Raw genomic sequence first — 17,958 nt, 5'->3', positions numbered from 1 at the left:
CATGTCAAAATGATCACTAATATACCAAGGAATGGAATGGGTTTCAAAGACATTTTGGTCACATGCCAGGCAGAGTCCAACTTTGTCCCCAGCCTGGGACAGGCACTGTTTCCTCTGCTGACCTTGGGTGCACTTCTGCAGGGAAATTAGAGAAGCATTAGGCGGCTGCACACAGCCGAGTAATTGCCATGGCAACCAAAGGCCCATCACCTGAGCTTTATTCAAACTGCTTTCTCAGGAGTGAATTGTTGCACCCAAACTCAGAAAAATGGAAGATGGAAAATTCATCTTCCCACTCTTTCTCGTCCTTTCTTATGTTTTAGTACTGGAGGTCTAAGAGTGGCCCGTCCCGGCTCTTCTAAAATTACTCGGAATGCCTTTTTCTTTCCATCTCTGATTCATGGATCCTTGCACTTGATGAGGTGAGGGATTGGGATAGAATGAGCACACGGCAGCTTCCTCGGGGCTCACCCTGCCATGTCGCACGTTGGAAGGCTGGCAGAATGACAATGTGTCCCCAAAGAGGCCACTACAGAGCAAGTACATCTCTGGTCTGTTGAAGGGGATCCACGACCCTGTCATTCTATTGTCTGAAGAGGGAAGTTGTCATGTCAGGCTGTTTCTGGACGTGGCGTCGTGTTAATGAATAAATGATGACTTGTCCAGATTCTTGTGGATTTTATTTCTCTCTGATCTATCATTTAAAGTAGAAGACAATAAACATGAAATCATGTGGAATACAGTTCAGGTGATGGGTTCCTAGGTTGCTATGGCAATCACTCTGCTACGAATCAATGTCCCTTCTAAAAACACTTCTAACACCTTAATAAGCCTCAGCATCAACCACAGAGCATGCCTACAATGTTTATGCCTGGGACCCTTCCCCAGGATCTGACTTAGTGGAGATCGATATAGGGCCTAGGAATTGTAGGGTTTAAAATTTTTTTTAATTTAAATTCAATTAGCCAATGTACAGGACATCTTTAGTGTTTGATATAATATTCAGTGATTGATTCGTTGCATGTAACACTCAGTCCTCATCACAACACGTGCGCTCCTTAATACCCATCACTGCATTATCCCATCCCCCTGCCCACCTCCCTTTCGGCAACCCTCAGTCTGTTTCCCAGGGTCAAGAGTCTCAGGTGGTTTTTAAAAAGCACACCCTTCCCGTGGCGATTTTCATTTAGATGGGCTTCACACCACACTGGAAGAAACACCACCCACCCAGAATCTTCCCCCGTGAGTAAAGTTGGGCTGTATGAGTACAGCTTTGGTTGACATGCCAGTGAGTCTCAGCTGACGTTGGGGTAGGAACACGCAGCTGCAGTAGGGTATGCTACTTAATTAGATGCTCTTGAGCTAGTTGCATATCCTCAATTTTCTTACCTGTGTTAAGACGTAGATCTCCTCTTACACAGGGGAAATCTGGATTGCTTATGAGTGAGAACCTAATACAAAATTACTGCAGCCTGAATATCAAACATAGGCACAGGCAGACAAAGAAAATTTGATTCCAGACTGGTTCATATTAAAATAGACATTACTTCTGCAAAAAAACTTTTAATAATGATTTGGGAGAAAAGATTCCCATGCTCATGTGAAAAAAAAAGCCCAGTCTCCTAGCTTGATGTTGAGATTGCAAAAAGAAATGGATTTTCTATCTTCATGTCTCCAGAGCTGCTGTAATAAGAAGTCATACAGGTTTTATGGAAACTTTTTTGTTACTTTGCCTTAAGGGTACCTACATACATCTGTATCTTGGTGTGAAAGACATAAAATCATTACATATATGGTTATATTGGGCTGCAGAGTAGTGGATGGAATTGAATTAATTGCTGGAATTTAATTAAACCTATTGGTTACTATCCCTTGAAAAAGAGCAACCTGTGGGTCAGTTATATCATAGAGACAAAATTACCTGTTTTACAAAGGAAAGAAAAAATTGGATCATAGAATTTTAGGTTGGAAAAACCCTGAGAGGCTCCATTCCTATTATTTATACTCGCAGATTTTTATTGTCACACCTGGGCAAAATTCTCAGCACCATCTGGATCCTTGCATGGTTCTGGGGTGATCCGGAGTGATCATAGGTCCGCTTGAATTCAAGTATTTTTGTCATTTAGACTTTGTTGCTTCTCCATTTTTCAGTATTTGGATTTGACTTCTACAAGTACATTTCAGACTCTGCTTGCTTTCTTGTTTGTTTTGTTTTGCTTTAGAGAATGGGGTCAGATGGAGGGAGTTGTTTGAAATAACAGAAAAACAAGCTGATAACCAGGACTTTAGCGCGCGCACGCACGCACACACACACACACACACACAAGTAGGGGATAATAGGGCAAGATTAGCTCTGCTGCTCTAACAAAATATGTACACTAGGTGGCTTAAAGAGCAGGTATTTATTTCCTATAGTTCTTGAGGTTGGGAAGTCCAAAATTAGGGTGCCGGCAAATTCCATTCATGGCGAGGGCCCTCCTCCTGGCAGAGAAGCATGCCTTCTCACTGTGTTGAGAGAGTGTGTTGGTGTGTTATTGTCTCTTGCTCATCCTATAAGGGCACTAATCCCATTATGGGGGTTCTATCCTCATGACTTCATTTAACCTAGTCACCTCCTAAATGCCCCACATCCAAATACCATTATATTGGGTGGTTAGGGCTTTCACATATGAATTTTGGGGGGAGCACAAGCATTCAGTTCATAACAATGGCCTTCACAAAAAGTATTTAACATGGAGGCACACAGGTGGCTCAGTCGGTTAAGGGACTGCCTTTGGCTCAGGTCATGATCCTGCGGTACTGGGATTGAGTCCTGCATCAGGCTCCTTGCTCAGGGACTCTGCTTCTCCCTCTCCCTCTGCCCCTCCACCTCGTGCTCACATTCTCTCTTTCTCTCAAATAAATAAATAAGATCTTTAAAAAAAAAAAAAACCAATTCAACACTGCTCAGAAGACCTGGTCCCCTGGCGGTGATGGTTTTGAGGCAGGCTTTTCAACACTGTGAGCAATGTCCTCATCTGAGACTTAAAGGGGAGAGACGACACACTTTGTGTAAGCTCTTCTGGCTCTGAAATGCTATGACTCCACGAGCATATCGTGCCTGGCCCCTGGTTGTCACTCCAGAAACATGTCTGAATGGGTGATTACATGGATTAGGCACCCATAAAGAGAAAGAAATCCCTGGGTCTCTACAAGCTTCCAGATCCTGTCTCAAAATGCACACTTTTGAGATAAATTATCCAGGAGCACCTAGATGGTTTAGTCGGTTGGGTGCCTGACTTGGTTTTGGCTCTGGTCATGATTTCAGGGTCGTGGGATCCAGTCCCAAGTCAGGCTCCACAATCAGTGTGGGGTCTGCTTGTCCCTCTCCCTCCCCTATCTGCTCCTCCCCATGCGAGCCCTCTCGCTCTGTTAAATAAATAAATAAATAAATAAATGCACAAAATCTTCTTAAAAATATTTGAGGCAACTGTAAATGGAAACAGAGAAAGAAGGAAGGGAGGAAGGAGAAAAGGAAAGGAATGAAAAGAAAAAGAACAAAAGAAAGGAAGAAAAGAAATTATCTAGCAAAAAGCACATTGTTATGGGGTATGAGCAAAGCTGTGGTAGTGGAATATGGGTCAACTTTTCTCCTTTAGGAATTCTGTTTACATAAACCCAAAAAGCAATACATTTTCCTGAATGTATGATGAAGTTCACTGTTTCTTTTTTCTAGACTTTTCCACAACACCTCAAACGACCCTGGCTAAGGGATCATCTTAGGTGAGTAGATTTCAGTGCCATCTGCTCTGTACTTCATGTTGATTTCAGCCGGCTCTTTGAGCCTCATACAAACTCTGACATTTCCCATTTAACTCTGAGCCCAATGCCTAGTTCTTTTATATCAACACCCTGTGCTTTGGTTTAACACAGCTGGAAGCAAAGCTATGTCATCTTCACACGCGCTTTTCCGCACATTTTGAGGATTTAACCATAGGAAACCTGCCTATACATAGTCTTTGAGTTACACTGATAGAAGAGACACAATATAATACAGTGCCTGGTACGTAGTGGGTCTTCAGGCAGAGTTCGTTGAATAAATAAATAGCTGCCATCTACATATTCTTCCCAAGACAGGGTGCCTGGGTGGCTCAGTCGGTTAAACATCCAACTCTTTTTTTTTTTTTTTTTTTTTGACAGACAGACATCACAAGTAGGCAGAGAAGCAGGCAAAGAGAAAGGAGGAAGCAAGCAGGCAGAGAAGTGGACAGAGAGAGAGGAAGAAGCAGGCTTCTTGCTGAGCAGAAATACCAATGCAGGGCTTGATCCCAGGACCCTGAGATCATGACCTGAGCCAAAGGCAGAGGCTTTAACCCACTGAGCTACCCAGGCACCCCAAATATCCAACTCTTGATTTCAGTTCAGGTCATAATCTCTGGGTCATGAGATCCAGCCCTGCCTGGGGCTCCGAGCTCTGCAGGAGTCTGCTTGAGATGCTCCCATCTCCCTCTCTTTCTGCCCCTCCCGTCCCCTGTACACATGCACATGCACACTCTCTCTAAATAAATTAATTAATATTCTTCCTAAGACAGAACTCTGCTTACTGCCTGCTAATGTCCCTTCACGAGCCAGCCATTCCTGGCCCAGAACTCGGAGCCCACGTGTCCACCACAGACAAAGGCGTGGGCCACTATTCACACGGATTCTGCCACACACATAACAGCCCTGAGTCCTCCCAGCAGGCGTCTGTTACTCCCATGTGGACTTCGGTGTAAACATGGCCCCCGGCTGCCTTTGTATTTTTCCTCTGAGTCAGAGCCCTTTATCAAGGGCACAAAAAAGAAGGGGAGGATGAGATTCATTTTTCCCGGCCTGCAGGGTGTGCGCCCATGCTTTTCCAATCTGCAGAAGGGAACTTGAGTCTCTCTTTCATGAGAGCATGTCCCCATCCTGACCCACTGTGCCCGGAGCAGCTTTCTACCTGCACAAGCCATCAAGACTCTGGTTCTCAAGATTTCCTGAACATCCTCTTTCAGATGGGGCCAGCCCCACTGAAGGTGATGGGAAAGGACAGACTTCATACAGAGAATGAGACCATTAAACCCTGCACACAGGATCCCCTATAGTGGGTTGACTAACATCTTCCAAATACTCATGTCCTCCTAGGACTTCAGAATGTGGCTTATGTGGAAATAGGGTCTTTGCAGATGTAATTTAGTTAAGATGAGGTCATATTAAAGTGGACTTTAAATCCAATAACTGATGTCTTTGTAAGTGAGAGAGGACACCTCTAGACACACAGGGAAGGAGCCCATGTGACAGTAAAGGTGAAGTCCAGAGAGACGCAGCGACAAGCCAAGGATTGCTGGCCGCCAAGGAAGAAGCTCTTAGAGTCATCAGGGCCTTGCCGATATCCTGATTTGGGACTTCTTCCTGCAATGTGGGATTCCCCCAAATAAAAGTATATTTTAAAATAAGACAGCATGGCACTGGATTTTGTGCCGTGCCATTGTAGGTCAACAAAGGCTTGGACCATTATGGGAAGCGGAACTGAGGAGAAGGAAGGAGAAGTTGGAGCACACATGGGGTCAGGAGCAGAACACTGAGCTAGATGTTACCATGTCAGACTGGAGGGTTTTGAATTGCCCAGGAAAAGGTTGGAAATATTAAATAGAGGCTTAAATTGTGGATGCCTTTTAATATTAACTACTGAGGCACCAGGGTGGTGCAGTCGGTTGAGGATCCCACTCTTGGTTTGGGCTCAGGTCATAATCTTGGGGTCCTGGGAATGAGCCCCACATTGGGCTACCAGCTCAGCAGGCATCTGCCTCTCCTTCTCCCTCTGCGCCTCCCCTCTGCTCCTGCATTTTCTCTCTGTCTGTAAAATGAATGGATAAAATCTTTAAAAAGGAAGAAGGAAAGAAAAGGAATGTTCTCTGACTCTCCTCCAGGGCCACATCAAATCCTCGCTGCCTTTCCGTTTTGGCACGAGCACCATGTGAGAGAACCAGACGAGTGCTGCCTGGCCGAGGGATTTGCTCCTCACTCCCACTGGCTGTGGCAGGGGGTGGGAACAGGGACCTGTTTAAACCACGTCTGCTGGTAAGGAGCAGATACTTCCAAGAGACATCATGGACTCCACTGGCACCATAAAAATATGTTTATTCCATGTAGTAGGATTGATGCAACTAATATGAGGCTATAAAGATTGTTTCTGTCTTTAAGGCAAATAGAATGGGGCGTTTGGGTGGCTCGGTCCGTTAAGCATCTCACTTCGGTTCAGGTCATAACCTCAGGGTCCTGGGAATCCTTGCCCAGCAGGGAGTCTGCTTGTGCCTCTGCCTCCTCCCCCATTCATGTGCACACATGCTCTCTCAAATAAATAAATAAAATCATTTTTTGAAAAAGCGAACAGAAGACTTTGATTCCCAAATGGTATCTACATAGCAACTTCTAGGATCTTCAGAGTGACTTGCAATTTTTAAAAAAAGCATATGATCCTTTCCATCGTAAATACACCTACACATACACACACACACGCAGAGATACACCAAGAACCCCAAAGGTGTAATCTGTGTGGCACTGTGTGGGCAGAAATGGATGTGTGAGCAAAGTCAGCCCAGTAAGTGTCTTGAAACACGTATTCATCCTCCCACCCCCTTCCAAACACATTGCGTTGAGTTTACAGCTTTGAAAATGTAATTAACACTTTTATTCATGGGAGAGTCGGCCCTGAGATTTTTTTTTAACAGGATGTACTAGAAACAGATTCAAATCTCAATGAGCAATGGTTTACCTGAAGGATAAACTGAGTAGAGCCACCGTTTTCTGGTCTCCTGGGAACCTGGAGACCGTCAAGGGCTTAGATCAACGTTTTTTTGAATCCTGCTGTCATCGTTGTCCTATCCCTGCGTCCCATTTGAAAATTAAAGTGCACCGAGTAGAGCTTCAAGCAACAGCACAGTGAAAGCCCAGGAAAGCTATTTAAAAAGATAGAAACGAAAGCTTTTTGGCTCTTGGCTGGGCTAACGTCACCAGCCCCCCTCCCAGTCTGGGGATCTGCTAGAACAGTGCCTCTGCCAAGGTGGCTGCTTTCATGATGTGAGCTTAGGGCTGCTGTGGGGCTCCTCCCGCCCTCAAATGTCTCCCATATCATTCTGCCATGATGCCTGAGATCTCATATGAAATTACAAGTATTCTACTCAGGAGGGAGAAACGCATAAAGCTGCCAACATTCAAGAGCGATTTTGGCATCCTCTTTTTTTTTTTTTTTTTTTTTACAGAACTGGCAAATATTGGGGAAGGGGTACAAAGGTCTAGAACAGGAGGTGCTGATGGGCAGGGCAGGGCAGAACCCGGAGACCTGAGCAGCAGGAAAAGAGGCGGACTGAGCCAGGGTGGGAGGGGGAGGGGAGGGAGGCACTAAACAGGGCAAACTCCACCCACTTAATTCTTCCACCTCGAGCTGAGAAAATAGAAGGATAGTGTGGGTACTGCTGGCAAAACCACAGGCTAAATTATAGACCTTCGCCCTGGAATAGCTGCTTTGTGTGAAAATGTGAGGGACATGTTATTTTTATATTAAAACAAATACAGATACGCTTTAGGGTTAGTTGCAAGATCCACATGGCTATTTTAAAGAGAACAAACCAGAAGGCTCCAGCCTCAAATGTCATGCTCGCTGGGGACCTCTTGGGGTGACTTTCTCAGCTCTGCCACCTCGCTGGCCCCTGTTAGTGAATGTCACCAAGCACCTGGAAAGGCTGCTGGCTAAAAAGCTTCAAGGACATAAAACTAAGGAGCCTTGTCCTGGGAAAGCAAGAACACAGGGCAAGTCATGAGAACTTGTGTTGTTTTCAATGGAAGTTCCCAAGAAAAAAATTTATTTTTTTTTTCGATTGACATCCTGTCAGGGGCTATAAAACCAGCCTAACCCCCTGTAAGCCTGGCCGGTCAGCATGGAGGGGGTGTATTGCCTCCTGCTTCTGTCAGAGTCATTTGTGACTTCCTCCCGTTGTCTTTCAAATGAATGAACCTCGTACATGCTTAGTCACCGTAACGTAACTAAGATGTGCTCAGTGCTGTTTGAGGTGACCGTGTCCAGTCACAGGACTCCCTAGCCTGGGAAGTTGAACACATTCAGCTTTGCCTTCCAGGGAGTATCTGCGTTATTAGAAGGCTGCCTGGTTGGGAAGGTGGAAATGTATTGGTCTAGTGGGGAATAGACGCATTATTTCCTCCTTTGGTCTCTTACCAGCTGTGTAGCTCTGGGGGGACCATTTTATGTCTCTTAACTTTGTTTCTCATCTGTCAGATGGGGATCTGAATTGCTGGACCACCAGGCCCACAGGGCTGCTGATGGTGTCAGAGAAGATCATACAAGCACTTTGTGACCTATAGAACTCATGGAAATAGGACACAGGAGACTCTCATGTGTGTGAACCATTTGTTCCATCTCATCTTTTTTTTTTTTTAAATTTATTTGACAGAGATCACAAGTAGGCAGAGAGGCAGGCAGAGAGAGGCTCCCTGCTGAGCAGAGAGCCAGATGTGGGGCTCCATCCCAGGACCCTCGGATCATGACCTGAGCCGAAGGCAGAGGCTTTAACCCACTGAGCCACCTGGGCACCCCTGTTCCATCTCATCTTGACATTTATCGCATTCATGGGGAGCTTTTTCCTTGTCTTCTACTTTTGCCAGTTCACCTGTTCTTAATTGGCTTAAAGGAGTTAGCCCACCAAGAGGCAGAGATTCCCAGGTCTTTTTCAAAAAAATAAATAAACCTTTAAAGGTTTATTTAAAAACCTTTTTTTAAAAAGGTTTTTTAAAAAGGTTTATTTATTTGAGAGAGAGAGAGCATGCAAGGGGGGTGGGGGGGCAGAGAGAAGAAGGGAGAGAGAGAAACTCAAACAGACTCCTCGCTGAGCGTGGAGCCTTATTTTGGGCTCAATCCCAGGACCCTGACATCCCAACCTGAGCCAAAATCAGAAGTCAGCCGCTCAACCGACTGAGCCCTCCAGGTGCCCCTCCTTCCAGCTCTGCATTTTACGTTCCAGATGACCTTGGGAATGGTAGGTAATTCCTCTGGGGTTATTGCCAGGAAAATGGGAATCATGTCAGTTAATTTGTAGAGTTGTAAAGATTACAAGCAGTGGGCACCTAATCCATAGTAATGACCTCATTATGGTGTTCTCTCTCCCCACCTCTGTTCACAAGTATATCATGAGGGTCTTGAAAGGTACTCGGAATCTTTCAATTTGAAGTCCTCTCTCCAAAGGAAGCTGGAACATCTCCCACTGGAGATTTACTGGACATCTCTCATTTGAGTTGTGGTAATAGGTAGATTCTGTAATAGATAGATATAAGGCTATTTAGATTATCTATTTCTTCTTGAGGAAACTTCGATAGTTTGTCTTTTGAGGAATTTAAAGGTAAAGGTGCTCTTAGAAACCACTTGGCTTAATCAGTTAAGTGTCTGACACTGGATTACCATTGAGGTCATGATCTCAGGGTCATGAGATGGAGTCCGGCAGCCAACCCCATGTCAGGTTCTGCACTTAGTAGGAGCCTGCTTGAGATTCTGCCTCTCCCTCCACCGCTCCCTGCCCATACTCTCTCTCTGTCTCTCAAATAAATAAATCTTAAAAAAAAAAAAATCCTAGCAAATTGGTTCTCAAACTTTAGAATACATCAGAGTAACCACCACTTCCCCCTAGACACTAATTTTAATGTTGTAACAAATACTATAATGGAAAAAAACTGTAGCCTGGGGTAAGCATTACTGTTTTTATTTCCCCCAAATTCCTGTCTCATGAAATACAAAAATATCATATAACTAGAAGCCCTGCATTTGTAAAAAGATAGCAATCTTGTTAAGAACACTACTTGTTGCAAACCATGATTAATGAAGCACCATCTGTGATATTCAGTGCGCTACTCATGAGTTAGAGCCATCTAGGCAATTTTTATGCTTTTGAATGCGAATGGGAGGACAAAAGGGTGAATCCATGAAGTGTGGCATAAACTATCTGACTGGTTGCATGTACTATGCAGCTGAGAAATTTTTATTTTTTATCTAGTATAAGGGTATTCATTTTCACACTCTCCCCAGAAAACTTAATTTAAAATTTATATCCAACTTTATATTCTCCAGCTGATCCTAAACATTGCCTCTACATAAATTCTTTTTTTTTTTTTAATTTTTATTTGTTTGACAGACAGATCACAAATAGGCAGAGAGTCAGGCAGAGCGGGGGGTGGGGGAAGCAGGTCCCCCACTGAGCAGAGAGCCCGATGTGGGGCTCAATCCCAGGACCCTGGATCATGACCAGACTTTAACCCACTGAGCCACCCAGGCTCCCCCTCTACATCATTTCTTCAAAACACCTGCCTCCTCTTCAACCTGAACTCAGGTAAAGCTTGAACTCCTTAACTGTGGACTCGAAACCTTCTGTTCCAATTCTTCCTAGGCCTCCAAATTTTGCTCTCATGACTAGCCTGCTCCTGCTGCTACTGCCCAGCTCCATCCCGACAAATTCATATTCTAGTGGCTCCCAAATGTGTTTGCCCATTAACATTGCCTGGAAGGTCCCTCCCTAGCTTCTCTGTCCTCTGGCTGCTCAGAATCCTTCTTCACCTGACATTCATATAGCATGGTATAGCCTTTCTGATACTTGTAACCGATTCATGTCTTACATTAATGTGTGTGTGTGTTTTTTTCAATATTTTATTTATTTATTTAACAGAGAGAGATCACAAGTAGATAGAGAGGCAGGCCGGGGGTTTGGGGGAAGCAGGCTCCCTATGCGGGACTCGATCCCAGGACCCTGAGATCATGACCTGAGCCAAAGGCAGCGGCCCAACCCACTGAGCCACCCAGGTACCCCTAATGTGTTTTTTGTAGGTAGTTTGTATCTGGGTCTTTCTTTCTTTCTTTCTTTTTTTTTTTTTTGGCCAGTCTGAAAATCTCTGCCTTTTAACTGGGGATAACCATATTTCATTTAGACCAGACTATGGACTGAATTGTGCCCTCCCAAATTCATCTGTGAAGCCCTTACCCCCTGATAAGACTACATTCGGGGACAGAGCCTTAAAGAGGTCAGAAAGGCAAAATGAGCTCATAAGGTTGAGACCTTAATTCAGTACAGCTGGTGCCCTTATAAAACAAGAAAAACACAGCAGAACTCTTTTTCTCTCTGTCACGAGAGATCCCAACAAGAAGGCAGCCATCTACACGTCAGGAAGAGAGCTCTCACTGGGGACGGAATTGGCTGACACCTTGATCGTGGACTTTCCCAGGCTCCAGAACTGTAAGAAAATAAATTTCTGTTGTTTAAGCCACCGCATCTGTGGTGGGCTTATTATGGCAGCCCGCGCTGAGACAGGCCATTTACATTTAATACAATTATGGATATGGTTAAGTTTAAATCGACCGTACTGTTTGTTTTCAGTTTGCGCCTTCTCTTCTTTGTTCCCTTTTCCCTCTTTTTCGTCTTCCTTTGTCACCTGCATGGTACAGGCACGCTGCTGTGGGACTTCAGAGGTAGGGGATGTTTATTCTGCCCAATCAGGGTGTGCTTCCTGAGGGAGCTGGTTCTGAAGGGATCCTAAGCTTTCATACGGTTATTCTCAATATGCTGAGAACTAGTAATTATGTTTGGTGGCATAAAGGGAAGGTGGGAAAAGTGTGGAATTCCAAGTAGATTTGAACATGACCCCAGGACACTGCAACAAACTGAGAGAGTTCAATTTATAACAAAAATCCATTGGCGTTTACGTGCTATACATAGTTCTTGAAATTTTTGGAAATTAGTAACTTGGCCAACACATAACTTTGAAAGTCTTTTCTTGGGCGGAAAATGTGCTTCTCTAACTTTTACTCCACCAACGGCATCCAAAAGTCTTACTTGCACCTGGTTTTTATCTACACCTGTTTTCCACAGAAAAGAAAAAAGTCAAAATACAATACAGGAGGTAGCTCTAAGATATAAATCTAGTGAGAATAAGCACTTCCGATAGGAAAAATTTCCACATGTCTGATCTGGGAGGATAGACTTTTTTTTTTTTAATTGATTTTTTTTTCAATTCATTTATTTTTAGAAAAACAGTATTCATTATTTTTTCACCACACCCAGTGCTCCATGCAATCCATGCCCTCTATAATACCCACCACCTGGTACCCCAACCTCCCACCCCCCCCCCCCGCCACTTCAAACCCCTCAGATTGTTTTTCAGAGTCCATAGTCTCTCGTGGTTCACCTCCCTATCCAATTTACCCCAACTCCCTTCTCCTCTCTAACACCCTTTGTCCTCCAAGCTATTTGTTATGCTCCACAAATAAGTGAAACCATATGATAATTGACTTTCTCTGCTTGACTTATTTCACTCAGCATAATCTCTTCCAGTCCCGTCCATGTTGCTACAAAAGTTGGGTATTCATCCTTTCTGATGGAGGCATAATACTCCATAGTGTATATGGACCACATCTTCCTTATTCATTCGTCCGTTGAAGGGCATCTTGGTTCTTTCAGGATAGACTTTTAAAATGCAAAATGTCATCATTTCATAATACAAAACATTAAAACTTCCATTATATTTTTAAGATTTTTTTAATTGAAGTTTAACGGATACAGAACATATTAGTTTCAGACATACAACATGATGATTCGATAATATGTACATATGACAAAATGATCACAATAAGGAGTTAACATCTATCATCTCATATAGTAACAATATTTTTTCAGTGATGAAGACTTTTAAGATCTACTCTTTTTAGTAACTTTCAAATATACAATACAGCATTACTACAGTGGACAGTTAGGTTCCTTCCATGTCCTGACTATTGCAAATAATGCTGTAATGAACATGAGGGTACAAGAGAACTTTTCAAGGTAGTGTTTTTTTTTTTAAGATTTTATTTATTTATTTGACAGAGATCACAAGCAAGCAGAGAGGCAGGCAGAGAGAGAGAGGAAGGGGAGCTGGCTCCCTGCTGAGCAGAGAGCCCGATGCGGGCTCGATCCCAGGACCCTGAGATCATGACCTGAGCCGAAGGCAGCGGCTTAACCCACTGAGCCACCCAGGCGCCCCTGCCCTGTGTACCCATTTTTATGCCAACATCGTACTGTTTTGATGACAGCTTTGTAATCTAGTTTGAACTCAGGATACATTACACCTACAGTTTTGTTATTCTTTTTCAAGATTGATTTAACTTCTCAGGCTCTTTTGTGGTTCTAAATCTTAAGATTGTTTTTTTTTTTTAATTTCTGTGAAAAAATATCATTGGAAATTTGATAGGGATTGCATTGAATTTGTAGATTGCTTTGGATAGCATGGGTATTTTAACAGTAGTCCAATTCATGAGCACAAAATATCTTTCTACTTATTTACATCTTCAGTGTCTTTCGTGAATGTTTTGTAGTTTTCTTATAGTTTCAGTATACAGGTCTTTTAAAATTGATTATAATTATGGTTGCCCAACTGTAAATATATTAAAAACTATCAAATGATACACTTTATTTAAGACCTTATTCATGTCTTTGTCAGTGAGAGAGAGAGAGGGAGGGAGCGCAAGCAGAGGGAGCAGCAGGCAGAGGGAGGAGGAGACTCCCCGTTGAGCAAGGAGCCTGATGCGGGACTCGATCCCATGATGCTGGGATTATGAGCTGAGCTGAAGGTAGACGCTCAACTGACTGAGCCACCCAGGCATCCCAAATGGTACACTTTAAAAGAGAGAATTGTGTGGTATATAAAGAATATTAAAAACTGTTATGTTAAAACAAAAAAAATCTTTTGGATTTGCTAAATGGGAGTTATTAACCACCTCGATGGGAGGAGTTCCAGCAGCAGTTGGAGTTGAAGCCAGACTGCAAAGGGCCATGGAACAAGTGAAATGAAGTATGCAACAAACATCACCTGCTCTTTCAAGATGTTATGACAAAGGAGATAGGGTAGTGCTCGAAAGGGAGAAGCTTTAAAGGGACCGCGATTTTAGAAAAAGAGAGAAACAATCCTGTAAAGAAGGAAACAAGCTGTTCCATCAGAGGGGCCTGTGAGGTGCGAGGCGTCGGCAGATGTGGAATCTTGGAGCCCACAGAAACTTGAGTTTCAAATACTGGAGAAGGGTCTGCTTTATCTAAATACAAAAAAACCTGTCTTCCTAAAATGTGTCTAAGTTTGGCCTTTTCTTCCCTGAGATAAAGTGGTGGTTTGCTCCAAGAGCTTTGTTCTTTACACTCCGCTAAGAAATTACTCCTGACGAGTCAGGATTCGGGGACTGGGAAGGGTCACAGTGCAGGAAATAGTATAGTCCCCCACAATTATAATTCCACCTTTAGTAGTCTTTGTTCCTTCATCTCAAGAATTTGGCTTTAATATCAAGGATATAAAATCACAGCATCTCTCAGAAATGTTAATTTTTTAGTCAGCCAAAAATAGGATGAATGCCGTCTGTGTGGAAAGATGTAGAAATGCTGTAGTTTTCAAATTGCTGAATCAAATTTTTCCCCTAATATCTGAGCCTCGATCACCATTTTGGGAGTCTGGAACATATCCGCAGACCATTCCCATTTATCTGTCTCCTGGAACTTAAAACTATCCAGTAATGGCTTTTTAACTCAACTCCATTTCTGGGTTCATTATTTTCCAGTGTCGGGTCCTACCACAGTATTTCGGAAATCTTTGTTTTTCAGAATGCTTAAACTCAACCCCAGCTGAAAGCTCTTGATAGGAATCCCTCATGTTAACGAAGAGTTAGTGGTGGAAACCACATTAAAAGTGTAGTGATGTGCCCTCTTTATGAATTTTCTTATCTCTAGGCCATAAATGACGTTGGGTGCTTTGACACTGGGACATGTCATTCAGAAACGTAACAGAGCAATGAGAACCATAGAGGACTGGTTTGGACTTGACCTATTTGGGAAGGAAGACCTTCCAACCCCAGCAATTACTGTGTTGGCTGGGGTCTTGCCAGGTCTTCTTTTCATCAGTGGGAAGCTCAATGGTGTTAATTTTGGTGGAGCAATTTGTAACTCAAACTTTTTAAGCCAGGGCAGAAGACAACTGGTAACCTTCCTTCTACGGAAATGTTGGCACCAAAGCCAGAGACGCGGTCCAGAAATAACTATTACAAAGATGTATCTAGCTCCGGCTGCACCGTGTTCTTTTCTGCCATCGTTCCGCCGGGAGCTGTCCTGACTCATTCTTTGCATTGCTCTTCACACTAAATTAACATAAACTCCAGACAAAAATAGCTCCATGTTACCTTAGGAATACTGACTCATTTATTTTTTGCTGTGTGAATATTCCCATACTATCCAGTTTTATTAATGCGTAGAACATTCATTTGAAATGGGCGTAGCTTTATTTACAGGAGAAACCCTGAGGTGATCTCTCAGGAGGGCTAAGAGCACGTCCTCAGGGGGCCCACATCATCTGCATTTGAATCCCAGCTCTGCCACTTACATGCTTTATAACCCTGAGCAAGTTCCTTGACTTCTCTGTGCCTCATTTTTCTACCAAGGAAGACAGGAGTAACAGCACCTTCTAGGACTGCAGCGGGAATCAAAGGAATAATCCCCATCGAGTGCTTAGAACCGTACTGGGCACATACAACATCCTCCATAAATGCAAGCTGCTGTTAGCGCTTATTTTAGCTTAAATGATTCACATGACAGAATTTCAACCTAAATATTGAATACAGTATTAGGACATTGGATGGCACGTGAGGAAATTCTCATGAGCTAAAAAGCATGTCCTGGAGAAGCAGGAAAAAAAGCACACGAACAAGGTCTTGAGTTCTAGTAGAGACCGTACCACCGCCCGGCAGTGCGACCCCAGGCCTGGCTTTGGTCATCTGTGCCACAAAGACCTTCAACTACACATCCTCTGAAGTCCCTGCCCTCATTCCTCAAACTCCCAGCTTTTCCAGCTAATCTGAACAGCAACAAGTATCTGTAAAATAATTTTCATGACATTAAAAACCGAAAGAATAACAGTGAGGAGTCCCACAGTCCTAAATCTGACTGAGTGGCTTTGTCCCTTTAACACATTTCCTTGTGTGAACGCATGGATGAGAATTCCACTAAATATGGAAGGAGACGAGTTTAAGAGTCTTTCCAGGATTTTGCAGTGCAGGGTCCTGGGATCTGACCTAACCTCCAGGCTGACCGCAGGTGGGGCTCTGGGCTTGTGACTGTTTCTAATACCGATAGTCTTATATTGATAATATGATAGTCTGTAAATAGCTTCTCAGGGAAATACAAAATTGGCGGTACATCAAGTGAAATTAAAATAACGACTTGAGGGACGCCTGGGTGGCTCAGTGGGTTAAAGCCTCTGCCTTCGGCTCAAGTCATGATCCCAGGGTGCTGGGATCGAGCCCCGAATCAGGCTCTCTGCTCAGCGGGGAGCCTGCTTCCTCCTCTCTCTCTGCCTCCTTGTGATCTCTGTCTGTCAAATAAATAAATAAAATCTTTAAAAAAAAAAAAAAAAAAAGACCTGATTTCTAAGGTCACAGGACTTCTGAAAAACTTCTTTTAGCTGAGATGTCTAAGATAAAAACTCATGAAGAATGACAGAATATTGGTGTATTACATACTGATTTATTTTAAAGCATAGTATATAAGAAAATGTGTAGTGTCTTGTAAAGCCTTTGAGAAACAGTTTTAAATACAATTTTTAAGTTCTAAATAAAGTATCTAACTGGGATGAATATACACATTTTTACCCAAAGAAGTGTGATCTGAAGCTCTGAAGCTACATGTTAGCTTCAGACCTTTGAAGCTACATGTTAGCTAATGGCCAGCTTAACATTAAAAATATGCATTGTAAAAATTCGAGGAAATTCATGAAAACTTTTTGTAAACATTTTTATAAACATCTACCACATAATGTGGGAGAAGTTTTCACGATCTATTTACAAACATTAAATCCTATCTTTTGTAATACTATACAAGTTATTATTAATAAGTTTGCTTATGAATTCTTTTTTTTTTTTTTTTTGCTTATGAATTCTTATGTAAACTCCCTCTTATTAAGCACAGGTCTGTATAGCATGCATATATATATATATATATATATATATATATATACATAAAAACATACTACTTTTCCCATTGTGTAATGCCCCCTCATATATATCCTATGCCCAAGAATATACTTGGTCTGTGGGACAGTCAGAGCATAGCAAAATGCTGCTTTAGCTGTTTAATTAAGTGTTGGGTATCCACATGATCTGGAAATGCTGCTTCTGACTTCTGAGCAGCAACATAGCTTCTCTGCAGATCTCCAATCTGTAAGAAATACCAGAATAAGACCACAGGATGAGACCAGGAAAAAATGAGTAAGAAAGTTTAAAAAAAAAAAGCACTACCTTATACCGTAGAAAATTAAAGGATTTAAGTGTAAATTGCTTGGATTATGCCTCTTTAATTTTAGAATTCTTTCACCTAGATTACAATTCAATCTTGAAAAACAGGAGAGAAATAAAATATCCAATTACACAAATAATTTCTGCTCCACTACAGCTGTCTAGTTATGAATTCATAAACCTTGTTTTCTTTTCCTGTCACAGGTAGTATTATAAAAATAAGATAACATTTGCATTCTACAACAGCCAGCTCTGTATAGTTTCCAAAAGCCCTTGGACAACTATTTGTAATGTGCCATAAAGATACTGTGGTTCGGGCATTATCTTTTAGACAGAAAATTCAAGCAAAAACGATTGTACATAAGATAAAATAACACGCTCAGGGAGGTTTTAAATGGAGCTAGCCAAGTAATGTGGGAGAAGATATCTGTCTTTAGAAGTTTATTAAGGGTATCTGATTTTCAATAAAGCTGGCATTAAAGTCCAGTCCCAGAAAAAAGCACACAGTATCTGGATCCATCTGAATAGATCTGGATTCACACATATGTTTACAAAAAGTGAGAGCTTTTTAGTATGTGCGCGCACACAAAACCTAGATAATTCAATTC

At 42.6% G+C, this 17,958-nt stretch overlaps 1 protein-coding gene across 3 annotated transcripts in view; it reads right to left on the bottom strand.

Annotated features, from left to right (window-relative positions):
- Nucleotides 1-16,563: 16,563 nt before the first annotated feature.
- TTC8 (tetratricopeptide repeat domain 8) overlaps nucleotides 16,564-17,958 on the bottom strand; it is a 58,774-nt gene continuing 57,379 nt past the window's right edge. For all 3 annotated transcript variants that reach the window (XM_044229714.1, XM_044229715.1, XM_044229713.1), the window contains one exon: nucleotides 16,564-17,273. In XM_044229714.1, coding sequence (XP_044085649.1) covers nucleotides 17,157-17,273 — 117 coding nt within the window. In that variant the 3' untranslated portion in view covers nucleotides 16,564-17,156. The remainder of the gene's footprint in view (nucleotides 17,274-17,958) is intronic.

The sequence above is a fragment of the Neovison vison genome, chromosome 13 (genome assembly GCF_020171115.1).
Source record: "Neovison vison isolate M4711 chromosome 13, ASM_NN_V1, whole genome shotgun sequence".
Taxonomy (NCBI): Eukaryota; Metazoa; Chordata; class Mammalia; order Carnivora; family Mustelidae; genus Neogale; species Neogale vison.
This window is presented reverse-complemented; position numbering and strand designations above follow the sequence as displayed.